Source organism: Fusarium graminearum, chromosome 2 (genome assembly GCF_000240135.3).
Source record: "Fusarium graminearum PH-1 chromosome 2, whole genome shotgun sequence".
In the NCBI taxonomy this organism is placed as follows: Eukaryota; Fungi; Ascomycota; class Sordariomycetes; order Hypocreales; family Nectriaceae; genus Fusarium; species Fusarium graminearum.
Window position 1 is genome coordinate 5,472,618 of NC_026475.1, and position 14,614 is coordinate 5,487,231.

Genomic DNA, 14,614 nt, shown 5'->3' on the forward strand with positions numbered 1-14,614 from the left:
TTTCAAAGACTAAACTAAAACAGTCAGAGTAACATGACAGATTCCTCTTAAGGCTGAGGGGTAACATGAGTTCTCACTTCCGCCAAGAGCCAAGAGTCAGCCTGCATCTGCAAGGACCAAACTGAGGAGCAAAAGTTCCTACCCGTGCGGGATGAGCCGTGGCTATTCTTCTTTAAGTAAACACGCACGCGACACAAAGGAAAACTTGACTTCATCCAGAACGGATAGAATCCTTCCCACGACATGCTTCACAAGCATAGATGAAATTACGCGTCATAGCTTCCAATTTACGTAAGTACACTCGATACATGTATCTATCGTCAAGGAGTGATATCAAACATATCGTAACCCGTCCGTTCAAAGAGGAGAGACCTGCTTGGCGTTGATTTGAAGCAGCTCCTTCACCGGGATGATGCGATGGTCAGCTTCGCAACCACTCAATTCTCCGCCTGCAAGATCCATGATAGTAGCACGGATGTTCTCCAGAGATCTCTTCTCGGCCTCAAGTCCGCACCGATGCATTTCGCTACTTACGTTATGCTCCCCAAGGTATCGCTGCTCTGCCAACTTCCGCAAAAGACATGCATAATTGCGTGCTTTACGGGAAGGACCAAGATCATGGTCGTTGTCGAAAATGTTCAACTTCTGACTGTGTTCCTCTTCCAAGGTCACCGTCGCTGCGCTGATCCTTGCCCTCAGCAAGTGATTCGCGTAGATGAAGACATTAGCGCCGGCATCAGCAAGGACGCTACGATGCGTCTCAGAATACGCCGTAGGGACAACAACAAGGGGCGTTTCCTTATCCTTATTGCGAAAGCTCTGCAGGAAATTGATGATCTCACTGGGTTCCTTGCTCTTACTGTGGATCATGATCCCGTCAGCCCCGGCTTGGCAATAGATGCTCGCTCGCTCCAGGGCGTCAGAAAGTGCAACATTAACTGACTTCTTCTCCTCTTCTGGCTCCTTGCTGGCGACTCGAGTAGTGAAGCTCTCGATGCGGGCAGTGATCATGACATCCTTGTCTTGCGATGCTTCCTTGAATGCACGGATGACGTTGGCAAACTCTCGGGGATCCGCTTGACCCTGCTGGCCAGACGTGGCAAGAAGAGAATTCACCTTCTCTCCAGGTTTTCCAACCGCCTTGTCTTCAATGATGATCATAGAGACACCTTTGAGTGCCAGAACCGACACAAGAGCGGGGATGTCCTTCACATCACCTCCACTGTCAGCATCAAAAGCTGCACAGAGGGATCGCCCGTTTTCCTGGAGTGGCTTGTGTACGGGGGTAGCTAGCATTGCTCGTGCCAATGGAGAGATGAGCTCAGTATCAGGGAGCCCGAGAATAGTGGTCTGAGTAAGACCGCTGATCCAGACGCCATCGAAAGACTGGCCATTGTTCGCGACTGAATCTCGGACGAGCTCAGTTGAGGCACGATCATGGACCTCGCAAATGCGAATGGGTCCATTATTCTTGGACAGAACTTTTCTGAAGGTAGTAGACATGATTGATTGCTTGTATGGCAGTTGTGCTGTATTCAGGTGGTCTTAGTTGTAAAAAGTGTTTGTTTGCTGACTGATTGACATGGAGTAAGTCTGAAACTCGATAACTTTGCATATTATATACTTGAACAAGAATATCGTTTCTCTAACTATTCTGATCAAGGAAGGTGTTACTGCAATAATTTCCAATATCTATATCAAGTCCGAGGTATGAATCCTTCTGCAGCCAAGAAGCTCGTATATGCTTTCCTAAATCACATGTCTTCTTCTCATACTGACGTTGCATCTTCATGTCGTTGATCTTCTTCTCTTTCTAGGCAATAGCTCGCGGCAGTAATTCATGATTCTGTCTTACACCTGCAGAAGGATTCTTCATAACTTGTTTACGATATTATAATGCCGGGTTCCGTCAAAAGTCCACCAATCGTTCAATGTTTTCAACACATCGATATTCGACTTGTCAAATTCATTGCCTTCAAATGGAACGAAAAGTGAAAGGATGCAATTGAGTTTTCCAAATCAGGTTACAATAATACGACTGGGCAGGTCATGGGAACAGGATATGGAGACAAAGCAAGTCCTACCACCAGGAAAACATCGTCTACCTCAAGCAGCTGTTTCTGATGCTTGAACAATCGCGTCATTGTTATCTTCGTTGCCAACTAAGAGAATACTACCTCATTGAGCTATATATATCAAGGTCATTCTTACAATAATTTCGCAAGCTCAACCTTATTTCATTACATCACTACGTCGCCCGATAAAAAGAAAGATGGGATCCTATTCACCAACTTCGCGGTTTAAGGACCTTGACACTATCCCTCTTGACCCCCATTATGCGCTCAAAGAAACCTTTCAAGCCGATCCAGACCCAAGAAAGGTAATCCTTGGGTCGGGTTTATATCGCGACGACGATTCAAAGCCTTGGGTGCTCCCAGTAGTCAAAAAGGTAAGCCGTATCCCCTCGACCTTTTCTTACCCGTCTTGATAGAGCAAATATGGAATTAACAATCCAAGGCCGAAGTTTTAATCAAGCAGACGCAAGATTCGGGACGTTATGAATATCTACCTATTTCAGGATATCCTGCTTTTGTCTCTTCCGCTCGGCAGGTACTCTTTGGTCCACAAAGCCTCAATGAAAGTCGTCTGGTCTCAATCCAAACCATCTCAGGAACGGGAGCCAACTTTCTTGGGGCACGCTTCCTGGCTGAAACCCTGAAGCCATCTGCTGTGTGGCTTTCAGACCCCAGCTGGGTCAATCATGCCAACATTTGGGGGCTCGTTAATGTCAACGTTAAACGATACCCTTACTGGAATGCAAAGACCAAGAGTCTAGACTTCAATAACATGATTGAGAAGCTTCAGACTGACGCTATTGCTGGAGATGTTATACTGCTCCACGCTTGTGCTCACAACCCCACTGGTGTCGATCCTAACAAGGAGCAATGGAGAAAGATTGCTGACGTTTGTGAACGAAAACAACTTTTTCCGCTCTTCGACTGTGCCTAGTAAGTTCTATCAAGTCCTCTGCCTGTTCCATCATTGCTGATGTGTCATGGTTAAGCCAGGGATTCGCGACAGGAAATCTTGATGATGACGCATGGGCAATTCGCCATTTTATTGACCGTGGTACCATGGAACTCGCCGTTTGCCAGTCTTTCTCCAAGAACATGGGCTTATACGGGGAGCGTGTTGGCGCATTGCACATGTTTTGCGCAACATCTACAGACGCTGAAAAGGTTCGTGGCCATCTCTGTCGTCTCCAGCGAGGTCAGATCTCTCAGCCTCCCACAAACGGAGCGAGAATTGCAGCAACCATACTCTCAGACTCCAAGTTGTTCCAAGATTGGGTCACAGACCTTGGAGAAATGAGCAGCCGGATCAAGGAGATGCGAAAATCTCTCTATGATAACCTCATGATTCTTGACACGCCAGGAAAATGGGATCATATCGTTTCGCAGGTAAGCCTTGTACTTTGGGTTGAAAGTGACACGTTATAGATCAGGGCTGACTTTTGGTTGCATAGATTGGCATGTTTTCATACACGGGATTGACTCCAGAGCAAGTTGCTTCTATTCAACAAGATAGCCACGTTTACATTTTGAAATCAGGCCGTATCTCGGTCGCAGGACGTAAGTAATACGATACTTTATCTCGATGAAGAACTATAACTAAAACTTTCACAGTCAACTCTAAGAATGTTGAGTATGTGGCAAAGGCATTGGATATGGCTGTGAGGGGACTTCCATAGATACATCTTTGTTTGACTATCTTTTGAATGTATAACGCTTTAGCTTTGCTTTACTACAGAAATATTAGCAAATCAGTTGTCGAATTCGCAATAGTTGGGATGAAGTAGTATGAAGTAGTATGAAGTTAATGCCTGGGGTTGAAGCAACTCATTGAAAGCTGCTAGCACAGCCGCAAATCACATTCAGTTCCCCCAATTCTGAATCCTGGTATTGTTTCATCATGAAGGACACATTTGATGGGATGCATAGGATCGCGAAAAACGCCCAACTGTCAAAATGAAACGTCGCCCATAGGAACTAGATCCATAAACCTGACATCCTTGAAACCAAATCTAGGGAGGAGCGTGTCGTGGATCCTATAAGGCTCCTCTTTTCTAGTTATCTCCCAGATGTGATTAGTAGATGGGAGAAACGCTGCTTCCTATAAACGATTTCGTGCGGGTTCGGTGAAAAGCTGTGTATGTCGGTCCCGAGTTGGCGCTGTGACACAAGGTCTACATCTGATGCAGAGAGAGAATAGCCTCGCTCATTGGTGTAGTCGAGAGTATGACAAGACAGATAATAGTCCTCAAGTTGAAACATCTTCAGGTTTAGCATCCTCTGTATGCGCGTTATTTTTTCGTGTTATTTTCGCACGTTCCAAGAGGTATTTAACTCCTTTGTCGCGAGTTCCGTCTTCATCCACCACTTCTCCATTTGTATATACCGCTGTAAATTATGGCAACTAGACTACTGTTTACTTTGTTGGGCTTTTTGTCGCTGGGACGAGTAGGTGTAGCTATATTCATCAACCCGCCGCCTACAGAGTCCCAGATTGGCAACCCCATATATGAATTGGGTCAAGAAATCAAGATCAGATGGAATACGAATGCCGACTTTACCGACTTGACGATGTGACAAACTGACACGGGCAAGAGGTACAATTTACAGTGTAGGTACTTTGAGTGAGTATCGTCTATTGTCAGACAACTGAACGTTCGTTGTATAGCAAATAGCAAGTCCAAAGAGTATACGTGGATCGCATCGTATCAAGGCATCGACCCTGCCGGTGGTGACTCGTTCAGCCTTTGGCTATTCGAAACAGGTCAACTAGGTTCTCTATTCTCAAGTCATACATTGAACATTACCGATCCAACTTCGACTACACAGTCGGCGACTCAATCCACGAGAACGAGACAACCACAGACCAAGACCACAAGCAAAGCCACCGAAACAACTGACGAACCAACCTAGCCTACAATCATCAATGAAACACCACCGTCGAGACTGTATTCAGTAGAGATAGCTAGAGTATCAGTTGTCTATGTCGTTGGATGTTTGTTAATTGCTGGTGCAGCATTTATGTTGTGGCGAAGGAAAGCCATAAGGGGGGCTTCAGAGCCTACCGAGTCGACAGAGATTGCCAGATCTGGGGCCGTTTAATCGCCCAATGGTATCGAGGCTCATCATGGCCCACGGGAAATGGGAGATGCAACAGGCACATGTGCTATCAGCTACAGCCCAAACCTGCAACTGTGGAAGGAATACGACATTAGATGCCAGTTTCTCCAGTTTTCAAAATAAGATAAGTTTAACTGGGCGCTCCGATTCCTTGTCTTAAGTATTTCAACTACCTATGAAACAACGTCTAACTCGATGAGGCAGCCTGTTGGTTGAGTCTGGCCCCCTGCCGTTGTAGGCTATGCAGCCAACAGGCCTCGTGAGGCTGACTTGCAGGGTTCTTGTAATGTTGCATGCAGTTGTCGCTCACAGCCTGATTTTCATTTCCCCTCCTCTTTCATCATTTTTAATTACCCTCAAAAATTAAATGTTTTATTTCCGTCACCAGTCTAGACGAGGTTCCTATATATAAATGAACATGGACCGGCGGCGAACATCATTTGACCACGATGACATTCGACAAGCAAAACGGCATAAGGCAATCGCTTACCGCTCCGGAGCGCCTTGTTATGATCGCTATACCGTCGCATGGATTTGCGCTTTGCATATAGAGATGGCCGCTGCACGCGTTATGCTCGATGCCCAACATGCTGATCTACAGCGGCAAGGCAGTGATACCAACTCATACGTCCTAGGGACCATGCATAAACACAACATTGTCATAGCCTGCTTACCAGCAGATCAATATGGGACAAACAATGCCGCAAGCGTTCTCAGCAACCTGAAAAACACTTTTCCAAATATCAGAATTGGTCTTATGGTCGGAATTGGTGGCGGAGTTCCTACCAAGGCCGATATACGACTTGGAGACATTGTCGTAGGAATCAGAGTCATGCAGTTTGATCTCGGAAAGACATTGAGTGAGAGATTTCAGAGGACAGCTATTCCGAAAATACCAGACAGCTCTATCCGGACAGTCATTTCGAATCTACGATCTCAGCATGAGTTGAGGAGTAGCCGGGTTTCACTGATTCTGAAGGATAAGATGAGCGAGTACCCTACATACTGGCTGCCAGACGAGCCGGACCGCCTTTTTGAATCGACGTATAACCACGAGTCCTCAGAGCCAACCTGTGATGAATGCGACCAGTTGAAGCTGGAAGCAAGAAAGATTCGTGGTTCAACAGATCCTGTCATTCATTACGGGGCCATTGCCTCTGGGAACCAGGTCATGAAAGATGCAACTAGTCGCGACGAGATCGCTCGCGAACTGGATGTTATCTGTTTCGAGATGGAAGCTGCAGGACTCATGGACATAATGCCCTGTCTGCCAATTCGTGGCATATGTGACTATTCTGACTCCCATAAAGCTAAAGAATGGCAACGATATGCAGCAGCAACAGCTGCGGCCTATGCCTATGAGTTTCTAGAGGTTTGGGGAGGAGATCCTCAGTCAATTGAAGCTGATTTCCCACTGCCCCAGAGTAAGTCGTCCTATCCAGGTCTATCGTTCTGCCTGCTTTGTGCCATCGCTAATATTTCATAGATGGAAACATTGCACCATCTGGGCGCCGTGAAATCTTGTTGGAGTCCCTTGATTTCGAAGACATTGACTCTCGGAAGATCACAATCAAAGCTGCTTATTCCAAAACTTGCCAGTGGTTTCTCAAGCATCCCGACTACCTTTCTTGGACAAATCCAAAAGACATATTACAACACCATGGCTTTTTTTGGATCAAGGGCAAGCCAGGAGCTGGTAAATCGACAATAATGAAATTCCTTTACTTGAGGGCAAAGAGAAAGGACCGCAATTCTCAAAGCTTAACTGGTTCTTTCTTTTTCAACGCTCGTGGAGAGGAGTTAGAAAAGACTGTTTCCGGCATGTATCGATCATTGGTGTTGCAACTTCTCAAGGGCTTTCCTGATCTTCAATGCGTCTTGGACGACCCTGAGTTAGTACCTCGAGGTCAAGCGGGTTGCCCCTCGCTGAACATCCTCAAAGACCTTCTTCGAAGCGCAGTTTTGAAACTGGATCAAAGGTCTTTCACCTGTTACATCGATGCTCTCGACGAGTGTGACGAGCAGCAAGTGATGGACATGGTCGAATATTTTGAAGACCTCGCCGAACAATGTGCCGAAGATGGCGTGCGACTTCAAGTATGCTTCTCTAGTCGCCATTACCCATTCGTCGACATTAGGGTGGGTCTTTGTCTCATTTTAGAGGAACAAGCAGGCCATACCGGTGACCTCGAGACTTATATCAAATCTCATCTACGAGTTAGAGACCCATCACTCCTTGCAGAGCTCCAAGAAAAGATGCTCGAGAAGGCTTCTGGGGTGTTCATGTGGGTTGTTCTTGTTGTTGAGGTATTGAATGTCGAGAACCGTCGTGGTAGACTTTCCTTGAAGACAAGACTCGAAGAGGTTCCTAGTGGCTTGAGTGAGTTGTTCAAGGATCTTTTGAGGAGAGATAATACCAACCTGGAAGAGCTACTGCTTTCTATCCTCTGGATTCTTCTCAGTGAACGACCGTTGAAACCAGAAGAATATTATCATGCTCTTTGGTCAGGCCTATCCTTGGAAGGGTTAGCAGACGTTGAACCGCCAACAATTAACGTAGCAGACGCCAATGATTGCTTTGGTCGATGTGTGGTCAGCTCATCGAAGGGTCTTGCCGAAATCACAAAGGCCAAGCATCCAACAGTTCAATTCATACATGAGTCGGTTCGAGATTTTCTCATCAAAGACAAAGGCCTTCATGAGTTATGGCCAGAGCTTGGGGCGGATTGGGAAAGTTCTGGCCATGACAGGCTGAAGCTATGCTGCCAATCTTATGTCAAATTTGTTGGGACTCAAGAGCTGCCCCTACGCCGATTGGATATTGACAAGTCCTATCCTTTTTTGGAATATGCCAGCCAACTCGTTCTGCATCATGCCGATCGTGCTAGTGATGTTGTTTGCCAGGAAGCTTTCTTGGATCATTTTCCAACTGCTATATGGATCAACGTTGTCAACATTTTCGAGAAGTTCAAGATTCGCAGATACACTAAGAATGCAACACTTATTTACATACTGGCAGATCGGCGCCACTCTGGTCTCATACGAGTATTGATCGAGGCTAATCCTGACAATCTTGACATCAACCGTCCAGTAAAGAAAGCAAGATACCGATATCCCCTCATAGTTGCCATGGTTAAGGGAGGCAAAGGCCATGCAGGGATAGTCAGGATGCTCCTCGATGCAGGAGCAGACATTCACTCTTCCAACAACTATAATATTCCTCTGCTATGTCTAGCTGCAGGTCAGACTAATGAGGAGACGTTGAAGGTCTTGTTGGAAAGAGGGGCATCTGTCCATCAGGTAGATTTCTTCGATAGGACACCACTTCATCATGCTGCATGTCAAAAAGGGTCATTGGGGATAATGAAAGAGCTATTTAGACATGGAGCAGACATTCATGCCCGAGATGATAGTGGCGCCACATGCCTTTTGACAGCTGCGGAGCATGCCAAGGTGGAAGAGGTGACACTTCTGATCAAGCACGGAGCAGATGTCAATGCTCAAGATCAATTGGGCCGAACGTGCCTACATAAGATAGCTAAACGCCATCGCTCTTTGCCTTCATTGGATCACCTACTTCAAATTCTTGCTATATACAAGGTTGAAACGAATGCCAGTGACATATTTGGTGATACACCTTTGCACGTTCTGTGGCTCGCTCACTCCGACAATCTATCACCTTTTCTCAACCAATCTAACTTGGATCTCAACGCGCAAAACCATGAAGGGTGGACACCATTGCACCGTGCTTCCAATGGTGGGAGAGCTGATTTGGTGGCAATGTTGATAGAGCATGGCGCAGATGTCAATTTGACAGACAACAAAGATCGAACGCCACTGGATTATGCATGGACAGAGGGAGTTGCCCAAATTCTCACCACAAAGGGTGGGAAAAGAGGTTTCATGTAACTATGAAAACCACTAAACACCATTATTACTGGAAGATTCCGAAGTCCTTGCAATTCCATTCGTAGTCGAAATCAGGCACAAGCTACGGCAATTTGAAATATCTGTTACAATAGTAGAACTAAGCTCAATTTAACACCTACCTATGTTGTGGTGTCTCTCTTGTCATGTTCCAGTTCCAGACATATGAACTACAACACACTATTTGCCGTCGGTGGCAGATTTCTCTGGGCTTCCAGCACCTGAGGCTGGCCAGAGACTGTGCGATGCGTATTGCAGGATGATGGAAGACTCAGGCTCCTCGACAACCGTGGGAAATAAAGGTGGTCAAGTGGTAGTGGAGGCAAGGTCAATGCCAACTCGGAACATGTCATTATGGACAACGAAAATGTCGTTATCAAAACTGATGGCAACGTCATCTGAAGCACTATATTGGCGACGCTCTTCGACCGGGTACTAAGCTTAAGGTCTACCAGTGCATGTAGAGCATTGATGGCGAGTACCCGCATATCTCGACAGCAAAGGTGACTTCATGCTGCTGAAGACCAGGTCAAACTATTCGCGTTTACTCTGAAGATCACAGACAGATGGTGCTGATAGTGTCTAGAAGAACAGCGATGGGGGTTGGTGTGTCGGCTCCAATGGGAAAGCGTCGTATCAGACCAATCCTGGTCAACTTGGACAAGGTGATCTTGTTCTCGTCGTTCAGAATGATGGTAATATGTGTATTTACTTGGGCAGTAACTGCAGGTTTTCATCCAACACGGCCCATGGAATCCCTAGCATGTATATATTTTACTGATAAATAGATGATGACAGTTTGCTTTGTGAATAAATGTTGTTGCTTGCAATGCTTAGCAGAAGAGTTGGCCTTTGAGTATTGTTTGGGGTACATAAATAAACAGCCCAACTAGACTAGCATATATATAGCATAAGCTGACCTATTAATTTCGTCTCTCATGCCCTCTAAAGGAACTATTAATGATGTCAGCTTCCTCCTCCCATTGGCACCGGTAAGGCCGCCTAAAGTCCGCGGATATCGGGGTCGGAGCTTAGCTCTTACCCACTATCGTACCTAAGCTTTGATGGGATGGGACCTGTAGATGATCCATTTCTTAAAGCGAGAGGTTTTTTTCCCTTTCTTCTCACTCAAACTCAACTCATGTCATCTTCATTTCATCTTTCACTTCTTAGACATCATTTTCATTTAGCATTGGTCATTCTCCCATCTCCAATCTCCTCCAGACCTTGAACTGGAGGCGTCTCCCACAGTTGCTATAGACGCCACAAAGAGGGGCTCATCCTCATTCAGCCTAAGACTGAAGACGTCAGCATTCGAGGCTCAGCAAAGACCCTATACAAGGGACCATCGGAATTGATCACACTCTCTCACTCACCATCTCTTCAATTATATCGCAAATATGAGTCGTCTGGCCGGTTGGTTTCGCTCGGGCACTGCGACCCCAGTCACAGATGCAAACAGCGATGCTGGTTCCATCTCCACCAAGGATAACATGGCCAGGGAAATGGAGGACATTGACGACGCCATGGCTTCCTGCGGCCTCATTATGAATGACGATATCGACGGTGCATGGGAGAGGCTTCAGACGGGCGACTCATCCTTCCACCAGCTCGGTCTGGCTGTCACCATCTTCATGCGCTCAGTGCTAGGCTTCGAAAAGGCGGTCATGACGGAGACCACCACCAAGCTGGATGAGTGCGAGGCCAAGGCATGGGCAGACTATAAAAAGGCTCAGAAGCACGGAAAGGCTCGTGCAGGAAGCAAATTGTACCCTCCCGGCACCGAATTTGAGCTTGTGCGCGCAGAAACGCAGCTTATGGGTGCCGTCGTTGGTGTTCTGCACGAGAGTCTCATCGATGCTATGAAGAGCTTCCTCAAGCTTCGCAAGGCATTCATGACGCTCGATGCCATCATTGAAGCCGAAACAAAGATCCTAGGCAGCATGCCTCAAGCTACTTCCGAGGCATCTCTATCCGCCAAGCCAGTCACAGATGTGACAAAGAGCATGGAGAAACTCGACATCGAGTCAGCATCTGGTACCCAAACGCCTGCCAACGTGGACTCCTCAAGCTCTTCAAATGCAGGCACAAACGATGACGAAAAGGTTGACGAAGGCGCACCACTCAAGGAAGCCAGGTCAAAGGCCACCGAGTCCGACTCTGTTCTTCTTGAGAACCCTCTCGACATTTTTGTTCACTCTGGTGCAAACATGTGCTTTGGTATGATCCTTCTTATGCTGACCCTCGTCCCCCCTGCTTTCACCCGTTTGCTCTCAGTTGTCGGCTTCCGTGGTGACCGCGAGCGTGGTGTCCGTATGCTTTGGCGCTCTACGGCCTACTCCAACGTCAACGGTGCCATCTCCGGTCTTATCCTGCTGTCTTACTACAACGCTCTTCTCGGCGCTGTCGACATTCTCCCCAGCGCCAACGACTTTGACGACGGCGCCGAGATTGTTGGTCCTCCCCGTGCAAAATGTGAGAAGCTTCTTGCATCTATGCGCTCTCGATACCCCGACTCTCGACTATGGCTTATCGAAGAAGCCCGTCTGTACAGCAACGAGCGTAACGTCGCCAAGGCTGTCGACGTCCTCACTTCTGGCGGTGAGTCCAAGATGAAGCAAGTTACCGCTCTCAACAACTTTGAGCTCTCCCTCAACTCTATGGCCATGCAGGACTGGGTCCTTATGCGGGACTCGTTCATGCGCTGTCTGGAGCTCAACGACTGGAGCCATGCTTTGTATTACTACATGGCCGGTATCGCCTCCGTGGAACTCTACCGTGACGCCGCAGCCGCGGGAGCCGAGGACGAGGCCCGTCGTCAAAAGGTCAAGGCTGAAGAGTACCTCCGCAAAGCGCCCGGTGTAGCGGGTAAGAAACGCTTCATGGCGCGCCAGTTGCCCTTTGAGGTATTCGTGCAGCGCAAGATCCAGAAGTGGGAGGACCGCGCTAAGAGCTTGAGTGTGGACCTTGCTGATGCTATTGGCGCGAGTCCCGCGGCAGAAATGAGTTACATGTGGAACACCATCAAGCGTATGGGCCCAGCCGAGCTTGAGAAGGCGGTGGGTGGAATGAGCTGGGACAGGTGTACTGCTAAGCCAGAAGTGGTGGAGAAGATCAAGGCCGAGATTGATGAGATGGGATCATGGGCGCTCATCACAGCGTCACTATACAGGAACCAGAAGAAGTTTGTCGAGTCTAGGGAATTGCTCGAGACACACGTCTTGAAACACGACCGGTAAGTCACACATATCCCAATAGTTGGCATCGACTAACCATTTCAGATTTTCTTTCAAGGGTCCAACAAAAGACGACTACGTTCTCGCAGCAGGAGTATACGAAAAGGGCGCCATCGCCTGGTCCGAGTGCTGCAATCCACCAGAGGGAACACCTGAGGAGATCGCAGCTTACCGAAAGGAAAAGTATGACGAGTGTGTTAAGCAGATGGACGTTGCCAAGGTGTGGGAGGCGTTTGTTCTCGACACTAGAATTGGCATGAGGGTGCAGAGCGGTATTGAGACGCTCAACTGGTTTGCCAAGAAGATGGGATACAAATAGACGAGGCGATAACAATCATCGGGATGGGAGTTTGTATACATAGAAGGGTTGCATTCATTGGGAAGAGGCGGGAACACTCACTTGGATTAGGATGGAACGGTTATTGCATCAATTGAAGAATGAAGTTACGATGTCGGATGTTAACTATGAAGCTCGCTTGGATCGCAGCCTTGAACTTCTTCTCTTGCCGCCTTCGTCGCCGTTTGTAAACTTGTCGATTCCTCCCTTGACAGCGCCCATGCCGCTATTCACTTTTTTGGCAGACCTTTCCTTGACATGATGCTTCTCTGCTTCAGCTTTCACATCATCGAGAACATCACGTCCGCGACCGGTGCCATTCATCCAATCCAGCAGACCCCATGCGCCGTAGTTGCAATTACCCCCACTAGCATAGTGCACCGCTGTGCGCCGTGTCATACCACCCATGATGATTCCGGGAACGATACTATACCCTGACATGGCAAGAGTCTCCTCAGCCGTACATAGCGCAAGGAAGAGGAAGTATGTAAGCAGATGCGGGCGTAGTGCAATAGATGGCAGATAGATAGGAAGAAAGCGATGAAGAAGTAGAGGAATTGGGTGATCCGCAAAGAGTTGGAGACTGTAAGGCGCCGCTGACCTCGCGTGATTATATTGCTGGTGATATTTCGCAACGGCACCCTTTGAATGCAGCACGTTGCGGTGGATGTAATAAGTCAACACCTCCCTCGCCGTTAGCATTAGCAGAATGTGCTTAGCCAATTGCCACGGCAAGGGAAGTACGGATGCAGTCTTGAAGTCATCTTCACCAAGAATATACTTGAAGCCTAGACTTGACGCGCCTTCAGCCGCAGTCACAAGCGCCAGGTTTACCAACACTAGTGCAACCTGGCGCGCAATGAAACGGCCATTCCGTTGCGGAAGAGAGGCGCGGCCACCAAGTTTGATGGACTCTGCGGCACTAGGTACCGATGTGTCGAGAAGGAGCGTCAGAAGAGACGGTATGAGATACAGGACGACTCTTATGGAGAGTGTGCCAAGGACGCGTATGCGAAGAGATGTGTGGGATAGGACGAGAGTTGTCCATGTCATGTAGAAGAAGAGCAGATTGAGAGATGTAGACCATGATGCAGAAGCAGGTGATAGTAGGTACGACAATATGGGGAGGGAGAGTAGGACGTCCATGGCTCAGAGAGCAGTCAGATTGGTGATGGTGTTTTTGGTGTTTTGAACTTGGACTTGGCGTTGGCTAGTGGCGCGTCACTCTGATCATGGTTCGGGAATATGTAAAGTCAATAAAGAGGGGTATACAAAGTTTATCACGGGTTGTTATGGTTCCTCGGCAGATCTCGAGGGGAGCTGTTCGAACTGCAATGCCATGACGTCGCAACGATGCTTGATCCTGGAACTTGAATTCGGGTGAGATTTGCGATGAGAATGACGTAATTGTGGCTGTTTGTAAGTCAGCCACAGGACGATACTGCAGCCACGAAACAGAAGAACCCTGCAAGCTGTCAAAAGTGCAGTCAATTCATCCCATCGTTAGAACTCACTAGGTACCTACCTAAGTTAAGTTTGAGTTGGGCATCAAAGTAAGGCTGGTAACATGTCTATTTTGTTAACTGTTGAACTGGCAACGGCCAAAGCAATGCACGAGTTTAAATGCAGGTACACACATGCAGCTGAGTACATACAGTAGGCTGCCATGGCAATGCATGATGCATCTTCTTGGCCATGCCGGCAATAAATTGATCGAATCCATTCAAAAGAAAAGATCCTCAAGTCAGTTGTTTCTTTGAACCAGTCAGCAGTCTCCCTTGGGACAGCTTTCTCAGCTCGTGTTTTTAACTAAAACGCACATCCACCCACTGTTTGCTCCCTGTGGTTCCCTGTGGATCAGGCTCGGGAGTCAGTGGAGTTCGGGTCATTAATTGGTCCCCCTCCCCTCCCCATGATCACGA

General features: G+C 47.7%; 6 protein-coding genes across 6 annotated transcripts; 4 read left to right on the plus strand and 2 right to left on the minus strand.

The window, feature by feature from the left end:
* Positions 1-357: 357 nt before the first annotated feature.
* On the minus strand, positions 358-1,503 carry FGSG_12336 (uncharacterized protein; the record flags this gene model as incomplete). Its single annotated transcript, XM_011323375.1, has 3 exons — positions 358-399; positions 535-859; positions 944-1,503. The coding sequence occupies 3 exons, from the start codon at positions 1,501-1,503 to the stop codon at positions 358-360; spliced, it is 927 nt and encodes a 308-aa protein (XP_011321677.1).
* Positions 1,504-2,272: 769 nt separating this feature from the next.
* On the plus strand, positions 2,273-3,859 carry FGSG_03981 (uncharacterized protein; the record flags this gene model as incomplete). The annotated part of the gene is made up of 6 exons (XM_011323376.1): positions 2,273-2,449; positions 2,611-3,008; positions 3,065-3,461; positions 3,527-3,632; positions 3,687-3,705; positions 3,820-3,859. 6 exons carry the CDS (start codon positions 2,273-2,275, stop codon positions 3,857-3,859), a joined length of 1,137 nt encoding a protein of 378 aa, XP_011321678.1.
* A 610-nt stretch (positions 3,860-4,469) lies between these two features.
* Positions 4,470-4,985, plus strand: FGSG_12337 (uncharacterized protein; the record flags this gene model as incomplete). The annotated part of the gene is made up of 3 exons (XM_011323377.1): positions 4,470-4,645; positions 4,683-4,696; positions 4,741-4,985. 3 exons carry the CDS (start codon positions 4,470-4,472, stop codon positions 4,983-4,985), a joined length of 435 nt encoding a protein of 144 aa, XP_011321679.1.
* A 760-nt stretch (positions 4,986-5,745) lies between these two features.
* On the plus strand, positions 5,746-9,101 carry FGSG_03980 (uncharacterized protein; the record flags this gene model as incomplete). The annotated part of the gene is made up of 2 exons (XM_011323378.1): positions 5,746-6,616; positions 6,679-9,101. 2 exons carry the CDS (start codon positions 5,746-5,748, stop codon positions 9,099-9,101), a joined length of 3,294 nt encoding a protein of 1,097 aa, XP_011321680.1.
* Positions 9,102-10,519: 1,418 nt separating this feature from the next.
* On the plus strand, positions 10,520-12,674 carry FGSG_03979 (uncharacterized protein; the record flags this gene model as incomplete). Its single annotated transcript, XM_011323379.1, has 2 exons — positions 10,520-12,354; positions 12,401-12,674. The coding sequence occupies 2 exons, from the start codon at positions 10,520-10,522 to the stop codon at positions 12,672-12,674; spliced, it is 2,109 nt and encodes a 702-aa protein (XP_011321681.1).
* A 144-nt stretch (positions 12,675-12,818) lies between these two features.
* FGSG_03978 (uncharacterized protein) lies at positions 12,819-13,838 on the minus strand (the record flags this gene model as incomplete). Its single annotated transcript, XM_011323380.1, has 1 exon — positions 12,819-13,838. The coding sequence occupies one exon, from the start codon at positions 13,836-13,838 to the stop codon at positions 12,819-12,821; it is 1,020 nt and encodes a 339-aa protein (XP_011321682.1).
* Between the last annotated feature and the right edge of the window lie 776 nt (positions 13,839-14,614).